Below are 17,970 nucleotides of genomic sequence, written 5' to 3' on the forward strand. Positions count from 1 at the left end.
CTCCCTCTTCTTATGATCTTAATTTGGCAACACTTGTCCTTTATATAGCTCTCATTACATTCTCCTAATCTATACAAATCTCTTATTTAATAAATTCTACCCTCTGATCCTTCACAGTCCCAGTGACACATAAACACCAGAAACACAAGAATCTTGGTCTAATTTTGTTGATTTGTATATTCCAAGGGCCTAGAAGGAGAGGGATAGGGAGGAAGAAGAGGAGGAGGAGGAAGGGAGGGAAGAAGAGGGATGAGGAGGAGGGGAGGGGAGAGGGAGGAGGAGGGGGAGAAGGAGGAGAAGGGCGAATAAAAAGGGGAGAAGGAGGAGGAGAGTTGAACAAATAAAAAAAAGTTTAAATAAAACTACAAATGCCAGGAAAATTACAAGATACACACTCTGTGGCATTTCTCTACCCTGATTTTGCTGGATGAATTTAACTCCCAGTCTTCCACACTGATAGAGCATTAATAAATTCAGAGGAAAGAGTTGGATCAGCTCTCACCAGGGACTCCAACAAAGGTTCCATCGGCTTCTTACACTGAGGTTAGAGGTTTCCTGGCTCTCTTGGCTGCTGCAGAAACCTCACCCACCCCACTTTGACCACAGGCACCAGTAACTTTGCTGAACTCAACAGAAAACCTACCCTCCCAACTCTGCAAATGAAGCTTTACTCTTTTTCTTTGGGCTTAAGGAGCCATTGGAAATACACTTGCCATGAAGCTACACCCCTTTGCAGGACAGCCAGAAGAATCTTAGGCAACTATGGGACAGTCACCTACCCTGACCTTTGCCAGCATTTCCAAACACAATAAATTTACTTCAAATTGAGTTATTTGGAACTGTGGCTTTTGCTCAACAAGGTAAGACTGCATAACAAGATATTTTATTTTAATTAAGAGGCAATATTTTTAAATAAATGATTTGGGAGGTGGGGGTTGCAGGGAACATATCTGAACACTAAATATTTGGAAGGTTAATCATTAATAGGCACTCTTCCCTAACAAAGTATCAATAGACAATCTGATTTCCTCCCTTCAGAAATTAGCAAGAAGACCTCGGAGTCTGGGCAAGCAGGGGAAATGAAAAGCCCTTGGAGCATCTCTGCTTTTTTGGTTTTGTGCTTCTGGATCCAATCGAGTGCCTATGGACAAAGCCCAAGATCAGGTAAGAGCCTGCCTTCTTTGAAGATGGGCAATAGTTGTCTTTCTTAAGTGTAGGTCACAAAGGACCCAATTGTTCTCGAAACTGGGACAGAGTTGGCTTCCCAGCCAACTGGGTGATTCTGCAGTGGCATCAGGAGACCCAGAGTACAGAGCATCCTGTGAGCAAGACTGAAATGTTGGGAGCCACTCAGGGGTAGAAGTTCTCTGACAGCACTGAAGTGACTCACAGATCTGATTTAGAAAGAGTCATGCTAAGACTTCTTCTGTGGAGGAGTCACTGAAAGCATTTTCAATCTTCTTGAGTTAATTTAGCCTCTAATCTGCTATCAGGGAATAGTGCTCTCAATAAAATGCTGTCTTTCTGAACTTCTCAAGTTGCCAGGCTCTCTCAGATGAGAGAGGAATTGGTAGTCTTGCTTTTTGAGGTTTAAAGAAGACATCATGGCACAGATTTGAGACTTCTTTTTCCTGCCACTTTTACTCTGAGGCTAAAGAATGTCAGCCCATTTGGTCTGTAAATTCCTAAACTAGGTGGATGGTCAAATCCTTTTAATGCACACATTCGATGCAGTTAGAGCTTAGAACTGCGTTTTAAGTTCTCTGGCAAAATCCTGCGTCATATCAATAATGACAGACATGAAGTGATCCAAACTGTTTAACCAGTTTGAACTCTTGGGACTTCATTTTGGTGCTGGTTACCTGTCAGGCACTAGTAAGTCTAAGGTAGAGGCTCAGATTGTCTTTTCTCTAAGACTAGGGCTTAGTGGGAGTGCAAATCCTCCAAAGCATCAGGAATTTACTAGGCAGAAATAGACTTGCAAATTTCACAGCATTTTTCTCCCCTTTTCAGAAAAAGAGTTGTTGCTTTGTGTTTAGTGGTCTGGCATCCTGAGTTGGTCCATAGTTTATTGAATATTAGGCATTAAGACTCATGGAGTGTCTGTATGACATGCATTGTGCTGATTGTCTTGTATATGCCATGTTACCTATAAAGCTATGTCCAAAGACACTTTAATAATTTTGAACTAAAGAGAAAAATGGCTGATGATTTTTTACTCCCTGCTTTCATGGGGATTTTGCTGCTTCTTTGGCATAGAATGCTGCTTTTGTCTGTGTTGTGTTATATATATATATATATCTAAATATAGATATAGATATCACTGTATCACTGTCACCCCATTGTTCATTGATTTGTTCGAGCAGGTGCCAGTAATGTCTTCATTTGTTCTAGCCCTGAGATTTTAGCAGCCTCTCTTTACTCGTCCTTCCCAACAGTACCACTTTAGAGGCTCTTTCAGGGTCAGGGGAATGAGATCCATCATTGTTACTGTTTTTGGCACATCGAATACACCAAGGGGAGCTTGCCAGGCTCTGTTGTACAGGCAGAATACTCTTGGTAGCTTGCCAGGTTCTCTGAGAGGGAGAACTAGAAAATAAGAGGTCGCGTGCTTCCAGGAGTTTTGTTTTAAAGTCTCTGGATCTTGGCTGTTGATGGGATTACATGGTGCCCAGGGAGAGTTGGTGGGTGTGACTGCCTAGCTACTGGGAAAAGGGGGATCTGGGTGGAGGAGGCCCAGTCCCAATCTGAGCAGGCTTGGAGATCTCACCCCCGGTCCCACACACTTGTGTTCCTGTGCCAGTTCCTTCATGTGTGAGGCTCGTCCAAGTGTGTGGAGAGTGGCCTTGAGCATGCCTGTGGCTGGGTTCCGGAGGTCTTTGGCTGCCAGGGCTCCTCTCGGGGCAGGAAGGGAAACTCAACCCACCCCCGTCCAAGGGGCCCATGTATACATATGTATCAAATATCTGATAAATGTTCATTGCCTGCCAGCATCCCAGGATAACTTTCCCTGTGTACCTAGAGCCTTAATAGAGGTTATTTTTCCTGAGGGATCTTTTCACTCATGGAAACATACCATACAAGTTTTTTGCCTTCTTGGTTCAAAACTATGTTGGTAAGACTCATCCCAGGGCTGCAGTGATGGTGATAGATCAGTTCACCGTATGCTCCATCATGTGGTTTTTCCCACTCTTCCTCGGCCATTCTGCCTTTGAGGAACCCAGGTGGACGATCTTCATGGAAACTTGAAGGTTGAAAGTAATGGTATTAAGGCTGAGGTTGAAAAGTGTGAGGACATTCCTCAGGCAACTGGGATATTGTCTAGATTTTATCTCAACAAACCTCATATTGGTCAGCTGCCACTTCCCAAGGGTACTGGATTTGTGCAAAAGTCGAGGGAAATAGCCACGATGAGTGGACAATTCTTCTGGGAAGTATCATAAGCCATGTCAGTGGTGTCCAGTGGGTCTAGTTGGCTGTATATGGACACTTTGTCAGTTGTCATCACCAGAAAGACTGCTATTGGCATATGGAGTTTGGAAGCTGGGGTATAGGATTTTGCAAGTATAGGATTCCCTCCCATAATAAATTGTCCAAAGCAAATGGCAAGCATTTGAACGCTGAGAGTTCATGCTCCATGGCAAGCTTCAACTAGTCAGGGGCCAGAAAGAACTTCCTCAAAGTTGCTTCCTCATAATCCTGACCTACTCCTGCTCCAAGACTACGGATGTCACTTTGTGAAGTTCTTACTCATGCACCAACGTGCTTCTCTGCATTCTTTCACTCATCTGCTCACACTTTACTGTAATTTGAGGGCACCAACTTTAGCAGCTTGCCCAAGGTCACCAATATTGAGGACAGAGTAAGGAGCATGACCTGAAACTCAGTCTGTTCCACCAACGTTGCAGATTTCTCTCTCTCGGGATTTGACAGACATTGGTCCTCCCAAAACTGTTCTGCTCTCTTCCTTTTATCAGAAAGGTGATTTGGGCCACATTCCCCACCCTTCAACAGCAAGGGAAACAGAGTATGGAGTGGAGGGGTCTCCTGAACTCTCAAAACACAGAGCCTATGTAAGCCCAGATCTATTGCTGAGGTGCAGGCCCACCCTTTCGGCACTGCAGAGAAGTAAAGGTTGCTTTCCATGATGTTGCTGCTTCAGATCCGGGAGGCAGGTCTTGGCCCCACCAACCCTACTGACAGAAGCCTGATCCTCCAATCCCAGAAATAGCTTCCCTGTCCTAGAAGCATCTGGAGTCCATGCAGTGATTCGTTCACTTAGTATGCATGAGCATGCACCCGTCACAGAAAGGTGGGACATTAGTTACTGGCTCTCAAACTTTCTAGACTCAGGAAAGACACCACTGAGGTCATTACAGGATGATTCAAAAGTAGAGGGATAGCATAGAGGTAATACGCCAGCCTTGCATGCAGCCAATGGCAGTAAGAGTAAGCCCTGAGCACTGCCAAGTGTGATGCCAACCCCATACACATACAAATAAAAATTTTAAGATTATTTGGGTCAAAATAACTCTTTTTTTATTTTTGAAGGGTGAGGGGTATTTTGACCAATTCTGGCTCTATACTCAGGGATCACTTCTGCTGGTGCTTCAGGGACAGTGCTTTGCAGTGCCAGGGCCAAACTGTGGTTAGCTACATCCAAGGCAAACAAGAGCCTTAACCCTGTACTCTCTCTCCTTCTATCTCTCTCCCTCTTTTTCCCACTCTCTTTCCCTCTCTCTCTCTTTTCCTCTCTTTTCAGCCATCCCAAAGAACTCAGCTCCATGAGTATAGCTCCAAATACTTGCCATATTTGAAATTAACACTAAGAACTTTTTTTCTTTTTTTTTTAAATAATTTATTTATTTTTAATTAGAGAATCACCGTGAGGGTACAGTTACAGATTTATACACTTTTGTGCTTATACTTCCCTCATACAAAGTTCGGGAACCCATTCCTTCACCAGTGCCCATTCTCCACCACCCCTAAACCCAGCGTCCCTCCCACCCTCCCCAATCCCATCTCCCCCCCAACCCACCCTGCCACTGTGGCAGGGCATTCCCTTCTGTTTTCTCTCTCTAATTAGCTGTTGTGGTTTGCAATAAAGGTGTTGAGTGGCCGCTGTGCTCAGTCTCTAGCCCTCATTCAGCCTGCAACTCCCTTCCCCCACATGGCCTTCGACTACAATGTAGTTGGTGATCGCTTCTCTGAGTTGCCCTTTCCCCAGAACGTGAGACCAGCCTCGAAGCCATGGGGTCAACCTCCTGGTACTTATTTCTACAGTTCTTGGGTATTAGTCTCCCACTCTGATATTCTATATACCATAGATGAGTGCAGTCTTTCTATGTCTGTCTCTCTCTTTCTGACTCATTTCACTCAGCATGAAACTTTTCATGCCCATCCACTTAACTACAAAATTCTTGACCTCCTTTTTTCTAACAGCTGCATAGTATTCCATTGTATAGATGTACCAAAGTTTCCTCAACCAGTCATCCGTTTTGGGGCATTCGGGTTTTTTCCAGATTCTGGCTATTGTAAACAGTGCTGCAATGAAAATACATGTGCAGATGTTGTTTCGATTGTACTTTTTTGCCTCTCTGGGATATATTCCCAGCAGTGGTATTGCTGGGTCAAATGGGAATTCAATATCTAATTTTTTGAGAATCGTCCAAATTGTTTTCCAGAAGGGCTGAACCAGTCGGCATTCCCACCAGCAGTGAAGAAGGGTCCCTTTCTCCCCACATCCTCTCCAACAGCGGTTGCTTTTGTTCTTTTGGATGTGTGCTAATCTCTGTGGTGTGAGGTGGTATCTAGTGGTTGTTTTGATCTGCATCTCTCTGATGATTAGTGATGCAGAGCACTTTTTCATGTGCCTTTTGGCCATTTGTATTTCTTCCTTGGTAAAGTTTCTGTTCATTTCTTCGGCCCATTTTTTGATGGGGTTGGATGTTTTCTTCTTGTAGAGTTCAACCAGTGCTTTATATACCATTGATATCAACCCCCTATCTGATGGGTATTGTGTAAATATCCTTTCCCATTCTGTGGATAGTCTTTGTATTCTGGTCACTGTATCTCTTGCGGTGCAGAAGCTTTTTAGTTTAATGTAGTCCCATTTGTTGATCTCTGTTTTTACTAGATTGCTTAGTTCCGTGTCACCTTTGAAGATACCTTTATCTTCAATATCGTGGAGGGTTTTGCCGACCTTGTCTTCAATGTACCTTATGGTTTGTGGTCTAATGTTGAGGTCTTTAATCCATTTTGATCTGACTTTTGTGCATGGTGTCAGGTCAAGGTCTAAACCCATTTTTTTGCATGTGGTTGTCCAGTTGTGCCAGCACCATTTGTTAAAGAGGCTTTCTTTGCTCCACTTCACATCTCTTGCTCCCTTATCAAAGATTAGATGATCATACATTTGGGGTTGTGTGTAGGGATATTCCACCCTGTTCCATTGGTCTACGGCTCTGCCTTTGTTCCAGTACCATGCTGTTTTTTTTCTTATTTCTAAACCTTTCGTCCCTGAATGCAACAGGGATGAATGGAGACATTACTGGTGCCCACTCGAGCAACTTGATGAGCAATGGTACAACAGTGATACAGTGATTCCAACCCTTTGGAAAATAACAGCATGCCCATCACACTATCAACAAGTATAACACAGAAACAACACAGACTTTTTGTTTTTGAAAGATTATTGGTTTATTAGTGAGACAGCAAGAAGTTTGGAAAAGGGTTTTTTTGTTTTTTGTTTTTTGTTTTGTTTTTTTTTTATCAATATATTGTAATTTATTTTCCCAAATGTGGAAAAAGTTACAGGAGCCCATAGGCTAATTTAATAATATGTCATCCTATTCTAGACATAAAACTGGACCTAACCTTAAAAGACTTCTGCATTGAAAAAAATTGTTCCTCACTGGCTAGTTTCCCTTATATTTTCTTTTTTTTTATAGTTTATTTTTAATTAGTGAGTCAACGTGAGGGTACAGTTACAGATGACCCTTCTACACTGCTGGTGGGAATGCCGGCTAGTTCAGCCCTTTTGGAAAACAGTATGGACGATTCTCAAAAAACTTGAGGTTGAGCTCCCATTTGACCCAGCAATACCACTGCTGGGAATATATCCCAGAAAAGCCAAAAAGTATAGTCGAAGTGACATATGCACTTATATGTTCACCGCAGCACTGTTTACAATAGGCAGAATCTGGAAAAAACCCGAGTGCCCTAGAACAGATGACTGGTTGAAGAAACTCTGGTACATCTATACAATGGAATACTATGCAGCTGTTAGAAAAAATGAGGTCATGACGTTTGCATATAAGTGGATCAACATGGAAAGTATCATGCTAAGTGAAATGAGTCAGAAAGAGAGAGACAGACATAGAAAGATTGCACTCATCTGTGGAATATAGAATAATAGACTATAAGACGAACACCCAAGAATAGTAGAAATAAGTACCAGGAGGTTGTCACCATGGCTTGGAGGCTGTTCTCTCATTCTGGGCAACTCAGAGAAGGGAACAGCAAGTAAAATGTGGTTGTTGGTCATGTGGGGGAAAGATGATGCGGGCCCAATATAGACTAGAGACTGAACACAATGGCCACTCAACACCTTTATTGCAAACCACAACACCTAATCAGAAAGAGAGAACAAAAGGGAATACCCTGCCATAGTGGCAGTGTGGGGTGGGGGGAGACGGGACTGGGAAGGGGGGGTGGGATGTTGGGTTTACTGGTGGTGGAGAATGGGCACTGGTGAAGGGATGGGTTATCAAACTTTGTAAGGGAGAAACATGAGCACAAAAATGTATAAGGTTTTTTTTTTATTGAATCACCATGAGATACAGTTGCAAAGCTTTTATGATTCAGTTTCAGTCATACAGTGATCTAACACCCATCCCTCCACCAGTGTGCATTTTCTACCACCAATGCCACCAGTGTCCCCAGTATCCCTCCTGCCACTTCACTCCACTCCTGCCTCTATGGCAGTCACTTTCCTTTTAACTCTCTATCTACTTTAGGGCATTATAGATGCACTACAGATACTGAGAGGCCATCATATTTGGTCCTTTGTCTACTTTCAGCACATTTCCCATCCCAAGCGATCCCTCCAACCATCATTGACTTAGTGGTCCCTTCTCTATCCCAACTGCCTTCTCCCCTAGCACATAAGGCAGGCTTTCAATCATGCAGAAATCCTCCTGACTCTAGTCTCTACTATCCTTGGGTGTTAGTTTCTATTATTTTATTTTATATTCCACAAATGAGTGCAGTTATTCTATGTCTGTCCTTCTCTTTCTGGCCCATTTTGCTCAGCCAAATATTCTCCATGTCCATCCACTTATGTGAAAATTTCATGACTTCATCTTTTCTAACTGCTGTATAGTTTTCTATTGTATAGATGTATACCATAGGTTCTTTAATCAGTCGTCTGTCCTCAGACACACTCACACAGAGGGAAGGTGAGCCAAAGAGAATGAGGGTTTTCTGGCACATTGTTCAGGGCAGAGCCAATCCAGGATATAGGCCTTCCCATTCCCAGAGCCATCCAAACATGTAGCACTGGGAAGAATAATAAAAGCAAGATTTAAAAAAGAAAGAAGGAAACCAGCAAAATGTTTAGAGCGACACCAAATCCCACACAATCAAGTCGGAAGACAACGCAGTAACCAGCAGTATGGCCCAGTGGTGGGTGGTCTGGTTCTTCTGTCTCTAAGAAAATGTTATTTTGAATGCCCATTGCTGAAAGATCCAGAAATCTCCGAGGGTGATAATGACGGATTGTAGAAATAAAGGGACGTATTGCTGGCCCACAGACATTCAGTTGAGCACTCAAGATCTTAACCTCTAAGGAGAGGGGATTCCAGGCCATCAGGATCACAGCCAAGTCATGTGCCCATTTTGCATGGGGACAGATATAATAACTTTGCACAACTTATCAGAGGGAACTATAACTTCACAAACATTCAAGGACAACTGGTCGCATCACATTAAAACTCAGTGTAAGGAAAGTCGGGGTGCAGTAAAGTGGGGTAACAAAATTATCTACATAACCACAACTACTTTTTAAAAAACATAATGCATATATTCTAGGGATAAGAAATATATTTAAAGATGTATAAGAGTTTTAAGGTTGTGCTCCTGTTCAGTTTTTGGTTTTTTTTTTTTTTAAGTAGTTAGATGTAAAGGGGAAATACTCTAAATTAAAATGAAAGATCCTGATTGGCTGCAGTTATATAGCCCTGACTTTGTGGTCCAAAGAGAGTCACTAGAAGAGACTTTGCCCAGTCCCCCAATCCCTTCAGAATGCCACCTCCATTATCCCTCATGGTGGGGTTCAGCTAGGCCACCAGTCCATCCATTCCTCAATCCTGGGAACTATTTTTCTTTTTTGGTTGTTTGGGCCACACTTGGCTATACTCAGGGGTTACTCCTGACTCTGCTAAGGAATTACTACTGGTGGTGCTCAGAGGACTATATGGAACGCTGGGGATTGAACCTGGGTTAGCTGCCTGCAAGGCAAACACCTTACCTGCTATGCTATCGCCCTGGCCACCCTGAGAAGTATTTGATGGGGTACCCAAAGATCCATCTCAGTCTGGGAGTAGACGTGGAATTAGAAATATGCCCCGGAGTGTGGGAAATCTTTTCAGCCCTCAACCATAGGAACCCCACACGCACCTTCCAGGGGCAGACTCCCTCTGCAGGTCTGAGCTGAGCAACTCTCCTGAGACCTCCCCACTCTGCAGTCCTACCAGGAAGTGAGGAAACAGCAGCCAGTCAACCCCAACATTCACCAGGAGCCCGGCATGAGCCCAGGTGAAGAGCTCACTTCTCAGAGGAATTGGCTAGAGGCCGCTGATGGTTAAGAAAATGGGATCCATAGAGTGAAACTAAACTCGTGACTCAGTCAGTGACTCAGCAAGAAGCCACCTGCCTGTCCCTTGATCCCACTGCCCCCTCCGCCTCCCCCATTTCTTAACAGCCTCAACACTGCAGGGCACACTGCGTCCTCATCACAATGGGTGAGGAGGAGAGGTCTGGCCCAGCCAGAGGTTTGCAAGGATTTTTAGGCCCATTCCACAAGAGTGGTAGAGCAGTCCCAGTTACCATCTCCAAGGGAGTGTGACCTCCAGGATCCTCCACCTAGGGTGTCCTTAACGTCCATAAGGTCCAGGCAAGGCAGAGGAATAGCATTGATCAGAGCCAGGGGTGGGCTGCCCATTGCTTCCAAAACGGGTGTCCGTCTGCTCCAGGGCAGGGCCCTTGTAGGTGAGAATTAGGGCCCAGGCTGGTAGGGGAAGGTACTGGCCAGGAGCAGTGAGCCATCTACACCCCATCAGGCAGGCTGGAGGCCAGCAGCCAGACTAGAGCCTCCCTGTGAAAGCCAGACAATGGGAGGCATCCAGTTCATCTGAGGAGTGGGGGCAGCAGGAAGTCGGGACTCATTCTCAGTAACCAACTCAGGGCAAGGGGATAAATGTCCACATGGGTCCTGCCCTGCAGGATTCAGGGATTCTGCTCCAGTTCTTGAGAGGAAGCACAGTTCTCTGACATATCCACAAGGTACAACCCAGTCCAGGGCTTCAGACTTGGAAGTTTCTAGAAGACTCTGGAAAATTCAAAACTGTCAACTGACTTGGTCTCTCTATTTAGGACATAATTTCAAAACACACTCAGAGTTCATAGTTACCCACCATGGGGTTTGGGGCTCTGGGTGGGATAGAGTAAGAGAGCAAGAGCAAATGCCCCTGGGAGGGGAGGACAGCTCCTTCGTTTCCTTTGCTCTGTGTCCACAGGCTCTCCCCCAGAGACCACGAAGTATATTGTGGTAGAGCTGTTCAGTGGAATGTTGTAAGTCCATGAAAAATAGTGCTTATGAAGATATGAAGGTGACAATGCTGAGTGGCTTAATGTTCCAACACACAGTGAAACAAAAATACTAAATTGTCTGTTACAATGCTGTTTGAGCTTTGAGGAAAACAATACTTTAAGAGGTACAAAAAAATACTTCAGTTGATGTTGTATCTAAATTTCTCTTCTGGAATGTCATGGGATATTTTTTTCCCTTAATTAAGAAATTCATTTATGTTAGAATGATATGATAAAGGAAATTGACTAAGTGGTTCTTGAACATTGATATCTATCAAAGACTTTTTGAGATAAGTAATTTTATTCAATCTTAATCATCTATGAAACATCTATTTTTAAAATTGACATTCTTAAAGTAAGGTTTCTGGGCCTCATCTGCAGTGCCTAAGTCAGTGACGTAAGGTAAATGAACATTGAATTTTTAACAAGTTCCCAAGCACTGCAGCTCTAAAGACTAAATCTTGAGAATCACTAGAAAAACAAAATAGCAAGTTAATAATAAAACAGACTGAAACCCAGTCCTCCTGACTTCACACAGGAGAAGGACAAAACTCTAGGGCATCCTGACTTCATTTCTGATCTCCTGCTGGGAGAGAGATAACCAGCCTTCTGGATTAGCCATATCCTAACATGTAGAAAATACCAATATGTTAGGGACAATTTATTCCTTCAAAATAAAATATTATGCAGAAAAAAAGGTGTTTCTTGAAATGAAAAGGTTCTAACCTAAGAATTACTTGTAAATGATGGAAAATACTGGTGGCAATAACTAATAAATCAGACATACTAAACCACTCCTCAGCAGACCTGTAAATAGGATCAAGAAAATTCTTTTCATGGGAGCTGGGTATTTCTGTGATTTTCAGTGGACATGGGCTGGCCTTTTCAGTGATTGCATAAACCTTCCAGTGATAAATGTTTCCACTTCTTTTTCCTAGGAAAAACCAAAACAGTGCCTTATACTGAAACCCAGCAAGGGCAACATCAAAGTGCAGGAGATTGGTCAGTGTAAACATGGATTCCAAGGGTTCAAAGTGAAAAGGCAAACTTCCATTCATCAAGGAGATTCCCATCTGACAGTCTCTGGCCCTGGACGATAGATGGTGGGTGTGTGGGTGTCAGTTTGTCTACCCACGCGTGTGCATATGTGCATGCATGCGTTTGTGTGCACGCCTAGATCAGAGACTGCGGGAGCCATGCTTTCTATATCCCGTCATAAAAGCCCAATTAAGAGTCAAACGTCACAGGTCCCTGTGGCCTTAGAGGTTTTTATACCAGAAGTGGTATAAAAAGGCTGAGTGGTAAAAAAGGTGGTAAAAAAGGCTGGTAAAAAAGTGGTAAAAAAAGGCTGAGTGATAAAAAAGTGGTATAAAAAGGCTGAGTGGTAAAAAAGGCTAAGAAGCCTTTATACCAGAAGTGGCATCTGAATAAGTCATAAAGGAAAAACAAATAAAGAAAATCGAATGGGTTTTCAAAACTTTTAAAGGCTAGTGAAGGAGTAGGGAGATGGCTTTAAAAGCCAGTGTATATGGTTTGCATGCAGGAGGTCCGGTTCAATCCCTGGCTCCGCAGGGCACGAGCAACCCCCAAGCACTAAGCCAAAAGTAACCCTGGAAGTGTGTCCCCACCCAACGAAAAGGAAAGTAAGATTTGCAGATTATTGAGACAGTTTGTGTGGCCCAGGATGAGACACACAAGAAGTTGAGATCAGAGGTGAGGACTTGCCCTCGGGGCAGCAGGGCCACCTTTGATGAAGGATTTCCAACCAGAGACCTGGCACCAGGCTGCCTTCACTAACAGCAGAGGCTGGAGGCTTTATCGCCCAGCCACTCCCTGCTCCAAAGCAATGTTCTCAGCAGGAAAAACAGGGGTAGTGCTCAGAAGCCACCCACTGTGCTACCCCACCTAGCCTGAACCCACAAACACCCAGACCCTTCTGCCGCCTATAAGTTTGCTTGAAGTTTCCTGCATAATTGACATTCCCAAAGTAGATGGTATAAGGAGCCTGACCAGTGAAACTGAGGCAGGAACATCTCATTCACAGAAGCTTAAATAGGAATCAACTATTTAAAGGTACCTTGTTATGGGGTCCCTGAGATTGTAGGTAGGTAAGGTGCTTGGCCTACAAGCAACCCACCTAGGCTCGATCGCTTATACCACATATGGTCCCCTGAGCCCCACCAGGAGTTACCCTTGAGTGCAGAGCCCTGAACACCACCCAAACACCCCCGGCCCCCTCAAAAAAGTTGTTTGGAAATAGAACCACGTGAAAATCTATACCATAACCAAGTCAGAGTTCGATAGCAATTCTGATTTTAAAACTCATCCCCACCTGCATAATATCGTGGCTTTTTTACACTCTCCCCACAAAGAAGATTGGAGGGTAGCATGGTACCCATTTTATGTATATAAAACTTCACCAACCAAAGGTGCCCAGGAATGTACTTGAAATCCCATGAAAGCTGGGTTTATTTGGCTTACTTCAGCAAGCCAAGAAGACTCCAGGAAACCCCTGGCCCTTCTCAGCTCAGAGTCACAGCTGGGATGAAGGGTCTGGCAGCCGGAACAGGCGGGGCTGGGGTGGCACAAAGGGTTGGACAGCACAGGCAGTTCAGTGGTGGACTCTAAACTCACGACTGCCCTCTCTAATGAACGTCAATTGCAGGCAAATGATTAATCAACCTTTGGTATGGTACCAGGCACCTTCTCGCCCTGCCTGACGGTCAGAAGAAAGGAGTGGTGGGTCACATTTTAGGATTTCACGGTGACCTCTGCACCCCATGCCATCCTGTTGCAAGCACAGATGTACTTTCTATTCCGTGGGCATTTCTGTGCTTCTCTGGGAACATTGTGGCCTGCCTGCCAAGGTCTGGTATGTACTGTCTTGTCTGTTTCCATCTCAATCCACACCAGGCTTCTGGGGCCATGTGTTTGAAGTTTCTCAATACCTCCATGGGCTGGCTCTGACCCTTTGATCATAGTCTCCCATTTGCCAGCTTCCCTTTGGATGGTTTCCCATGTAGCAGGCCAGACCCCTTCCTGCTCTGACATCCTGAGTATCAGCAGGGCAGTGAGAGGCAGCCACCCTGTCTGGTATCAACTATCCCAACATGCAGGATAGAGCAAGGAAAGCCCAGCACTCTCATTGCTCCTGATACATTGCCAACCCTTCCCCTTAGGGTGACTGAAGCCTTGATGCCCAAATACCAAGTGGACAAAGGCATCATTTGTCAAGAATAGTCCAGGTACTGAGTGATCATTAGACTATTTCCCTTTGGTGTGGGACCAATTATGCACCAACAATGAAAATAAACACTTGGTCCTCTTGGGGAAAGGATTCTCAACATTGCTTCAATGAAGTAGAACCAAAAAAAATGAAGAGCCACTTTTCTACTATCACTTGTTTCACTTACTCCCTGAAATCAGCTGGTTGGACAGGCACAAGCATTTGTCTGTCACAGATGGGGACATTGTAGATAAGTGATACTGGTGAGTGACAGGTATGGGCCAGCCCTACCCAAGCCTGTCTGTTCTGAGGTGCTCCAGTAACCAAGGAAACTCGCTATTTCAATCAACTCAACTGCAGAAATCCATGCAAGACAAAAGGGCAGGAAAAGCTTCTTAAGGAGGGTCCTGGGCCCCGACAAGCTGCTTACTTCTGGGGGTCATTTGCCTACTTCAGCCATAGAGGAACCCACTGTGGAAGTCAGCCCAGGGGGCAGGGGTGGGGTTGGACAGATGCTGAGCCTCTCTGGACCTGGCCACTATGGGAAGACAGGCCGTCTGTTCACTGTCCCTTGGAAGAATTCCTGGGCTCTGGTACCTCCATCCAACCTATTTCCCCAAGTCAAGCTTAGAAACCAAGAAGGAGCACAAAAAATTAGCAGCTCAGAAGAAAGGAGAGGCACAAGTGTCAGAACTGAAATTCTGGGGTTAGTGTTAAGGTAAGAAAAGGCTTTTGTAAAGAGCTAGAATGTCTTTCTTCACCCAGAACCCTTGAGGAGAAGGTCACTGGCATAGTCTGAGCTGGACCTGCATAGTTTTGTGGCCTGCTCTCTGGGCCCAACACTGCCTGCGCCCAGCCTTCTGGAACTCTCTCCCTCCCCGCCTGAGCACACGTGGCAATCATTCCAGCAACTTGGTCCATTAGTGTCTTTTTGTCTACACCCTAGCTAGCACCCTTGGGGCTCCCAAAGTACCTCCATTACTGAGAAGAGCTAGAGAGACTCTGGAGAGAAGGTGGGGGCCCAGCCTGTCCACCCACACCCAGACACACCAGGTGACTCACGAAGCAGGCTGCCCATCTGCAGAGGGTGCATCTGGGACATGGAGGTTGCAACAGGTAGAGTCACACCCCAGATCAGATTGTGTCCCCACACACCCTCTGCAGCTGAGGGGAAAATTTGACAAACAAGACCCCAGACAATAGATTTTTACTTCTCTGGGACCAGAGGAAAAATTCAACTGGCTGGAACACTTGCTGCGCATGGGGAAGCCCTGGCTTTAATCCCCAACACAATACTGTCTCCAGAGTGCAGAGCTGGATCTTGGCCCTGGGAACCATCTGACATGTCCTCTCCAAGAAAAATCAAGGACAGAAAATGAACACAAAAGGGGCCAGAGAGATAGTACAACAGGTCAGGTGCTTGCCTTGAACATGGCCAACATGGCTTCCATCCCTGCCATCCCATATCGTCCTGGGAGAACCATCAGGAGTAATTCCAATGTGCAGAGCCACCAGAAACCCTTTAGCATCACCAGGTATCACTGTATCACTGTTGTCCTGCTGCTCATCGATTTGCTCGAGTGGGCGCCAGTAACGTCTCCATTTGTTCCTGTTGGGTTCAAGGTCAGGGGAATAAGGCCCATTATTGTTATTGTTTTTTGCATATCGAATATGCCACAGGTAGCTTGCCAGGCTCTGTCATGCGAGATTCTGCATCGCTCTCTTCACCAGGTATAGCCCCCCAAATTTTTAAAACAAAACACAGAGCTGGATGGTTCTATCATTAATCCCAGAAAGACTGTCTCATCCCTGACTCTTTTCTCCAAGGACAAACAACAAGGTCCTTTCTCCTAGGACTGTGGGTTCGAATTCTCTCCAGGTCCTGCGGGCGTGGTGTCCTGTGGGCCTCACTCCAAGCCTGGAGACAAGTTCCTCTCCGACCATCTCCTCTGTGCCTTTGCTGTGCCCTGATTTCCTCCCATTAGGAATCGCATGGGATTCAAGCTTCTCTTAATAAAGTTTCTTTCACTTAATTACCTTTCCCAAGCTCCTGTCTCCAAAGACAGTCACATTCCAGAGTGCACAGGATCAGGACATTTCAACCAAGGAATCTGGGAGTGAGGAAAGAAAGACCCAATGCAGCCCACAGTATCCAGCACTTCCAAGACCCCTGCTCTGACCAGGTTCTGGGTCAGGTTTTGGGGGAACCAGGGCATCTGCAAGGCTTTGTGGTCACATTGGAGCCTCAGAAACGCCTGGGGGTTACTCAGCATCAGTGAAAGAGGCTAAAAGATAAGCCTGAGGCTGAGAAGGTGGAAAGTTCACAGCCTCTGCACCTGGTACACACAGGATTCTTGCTACGGAGGTGCTAGAAGCTTCAAGCTGGCCCCAGTGGAGGAGTCAGCAGGACGGTGGGGCTAGGCCTTTTCAGCCTCATGATCAAGACTTGTTCGCAGTAAAAGCTATAACTGGGCAAGAGATGGAGAAGGAGCCATTGCTCTGGCTCATGTTGCAAGAACGTGATAAAACTCACCACCTGGAGCCACATTGGAGATTCCATTCGCCTTCATGGGCATGTGTTCAGTCCCCTGTTTTCCCCCTATGCTGCTCCTGGCTTCCCAAGTCACTGCCAGGTCACTGCCCACGCAGGTTGTCATCATCAGCCTGAGGTTGACGGCCACATCCCTAATTCCTATCTCCCCTGCCTTCACCCCTGCAGACCAGCAGGCCTGGAACAGAGCCATGAGCCTCTCAAGTCTAGGTTCTTGGTCTCTGGCATGGCAAGAAACAAGCTGAACTCAGGGGGGGAAAGGAGCAACTGGATCTAAACTCTAAAGCTCTGGGTATCCATCAAGGCCCCCAGGTGACCCCAACAGGTAACTAGCTCTGCAAGACTCTGGTGTATCAGTGAGTGGGATGACTAGGGCTGCAATATCTAGGATTGTGCACAAAATATTGCAACCAGAAACCCTGTGGACAGCTGTGAAGATCAAAAGGGATCACTGAACTGGAAACACTTTTCTGTGTGGTAGCCCTAAACTTATTTTGGCAAACAGCTACTGAGGAAGGAGCTTGGCCATTATCCGTCCATAGTATTGACTGAGTTTGGTGACTCCCAGTGTTCCCTCCACATTTTTGCAAAAAAATATCTAGTATAGAAAACACTGAGAAAGGAAGAAAGGAAGGAAGGAAGAAGGAGGAAGAGAGACAGAAAGAAAGAGAAAGAAGGAAGGAAGAAAGGAGGAAAGAAAGGAAGGAAGGAAGGAAGGAAGGAAGGAAGGAAGGAAGGAAGGAAGGAAGGAAGGAAGGAAGGAAGGAAGGAAGGAAGGAAGGAAGGAAGGAAGGAAGGAAGGAAGGAAGGAAAAAAGGAAGGAAGGAAGGAAGGAGGGAAGGAAGGAAAAAGGAAGGAAGGAAGGAGGGAAGGAGGGAAGGAGGAAAGAAGGGAAGAAAGAAAGAAAGAAAGAAAGAAAGAAGAAAGAAAGAAAGAAAGAAAGAGAAGAAAGAAAAGAAAGAAAGAAAGAAAGAAAGAAAAGAAAGAAAGAGAGAGAGAGAAAGAAAGAAGAGAGAGAAAGAAAGAAGAAAGAAAGAGAAAGAAAGAAAGAAAGAAAGAAAGAAAGAAAGAAAGAAAGAAAGAAAGAAAGAAAGAAAGAAAGAAAAGAAAGAAAGAAAGAAAGAAGGGAGGGAGGGAGGGAGGGAGGGAGGGAGGGAGGGAAGAAGGAAGGAGGGAAGGAGGGAAGGGGGGAAAAAGAAAGAGAAAAAGAAAGAAAGAAAGAAAGAAAGAAAGAAAGAAAGAAAGAAAGAAAGAAAGAAAGAAAGAAAGAAAGAAAGAAAGAAAGAAAGAAAGAAAGAGAGAGAAAGAAAGAGAGAGAGAAAGAAAG

At 45.0% G+C, this 17,970-nt stretch overlaps 1 protein-coding gene across 2 annotated transcripts in view; it reads left to right on the forward strand.

The window, feature by feature from the left end:
- The first annotated feature begins 1,037 nt into the window (after nt 1–1,037).
- Nucleotides 1,038–17,970, forward strand: part of LIPC (lipase C, hepatic type) — a 133,541-nt gene continuing 116,608 nt past the window's right edge. Inside the window, exon 1 of one of the 2 annotated variants that reach the window (XM_055118425.1) lies at nt 1,038–1,164. In XM_055118425.1, coding sequence (XP_054974400.1) covers nt 1,144–1,164 — 21 coding nt within the window. In that variant the 5' untranslated portion in view covers nt 1,038–1,143. The remainder of the gene's footprint in view (nt 1,165–17,970) is intronic. The other variant, XM_055118424.1, reaches the window with a different exon arrangement.

The sequence above is a fragment of the Sorex araneus genome, chromosome 10, assembly GCF_027595985.1.
Source record: "Sorex araneus isolate mSorAra2 chromosome 10, mSorAra2.pri, whole genome shotgun sequence".
Lineage (NCBI taxonomy): Eukaryota > Metazoa > Chordata > Mammalia > Eulipotyphla > Soricidae > Sorex > Sorex araneus.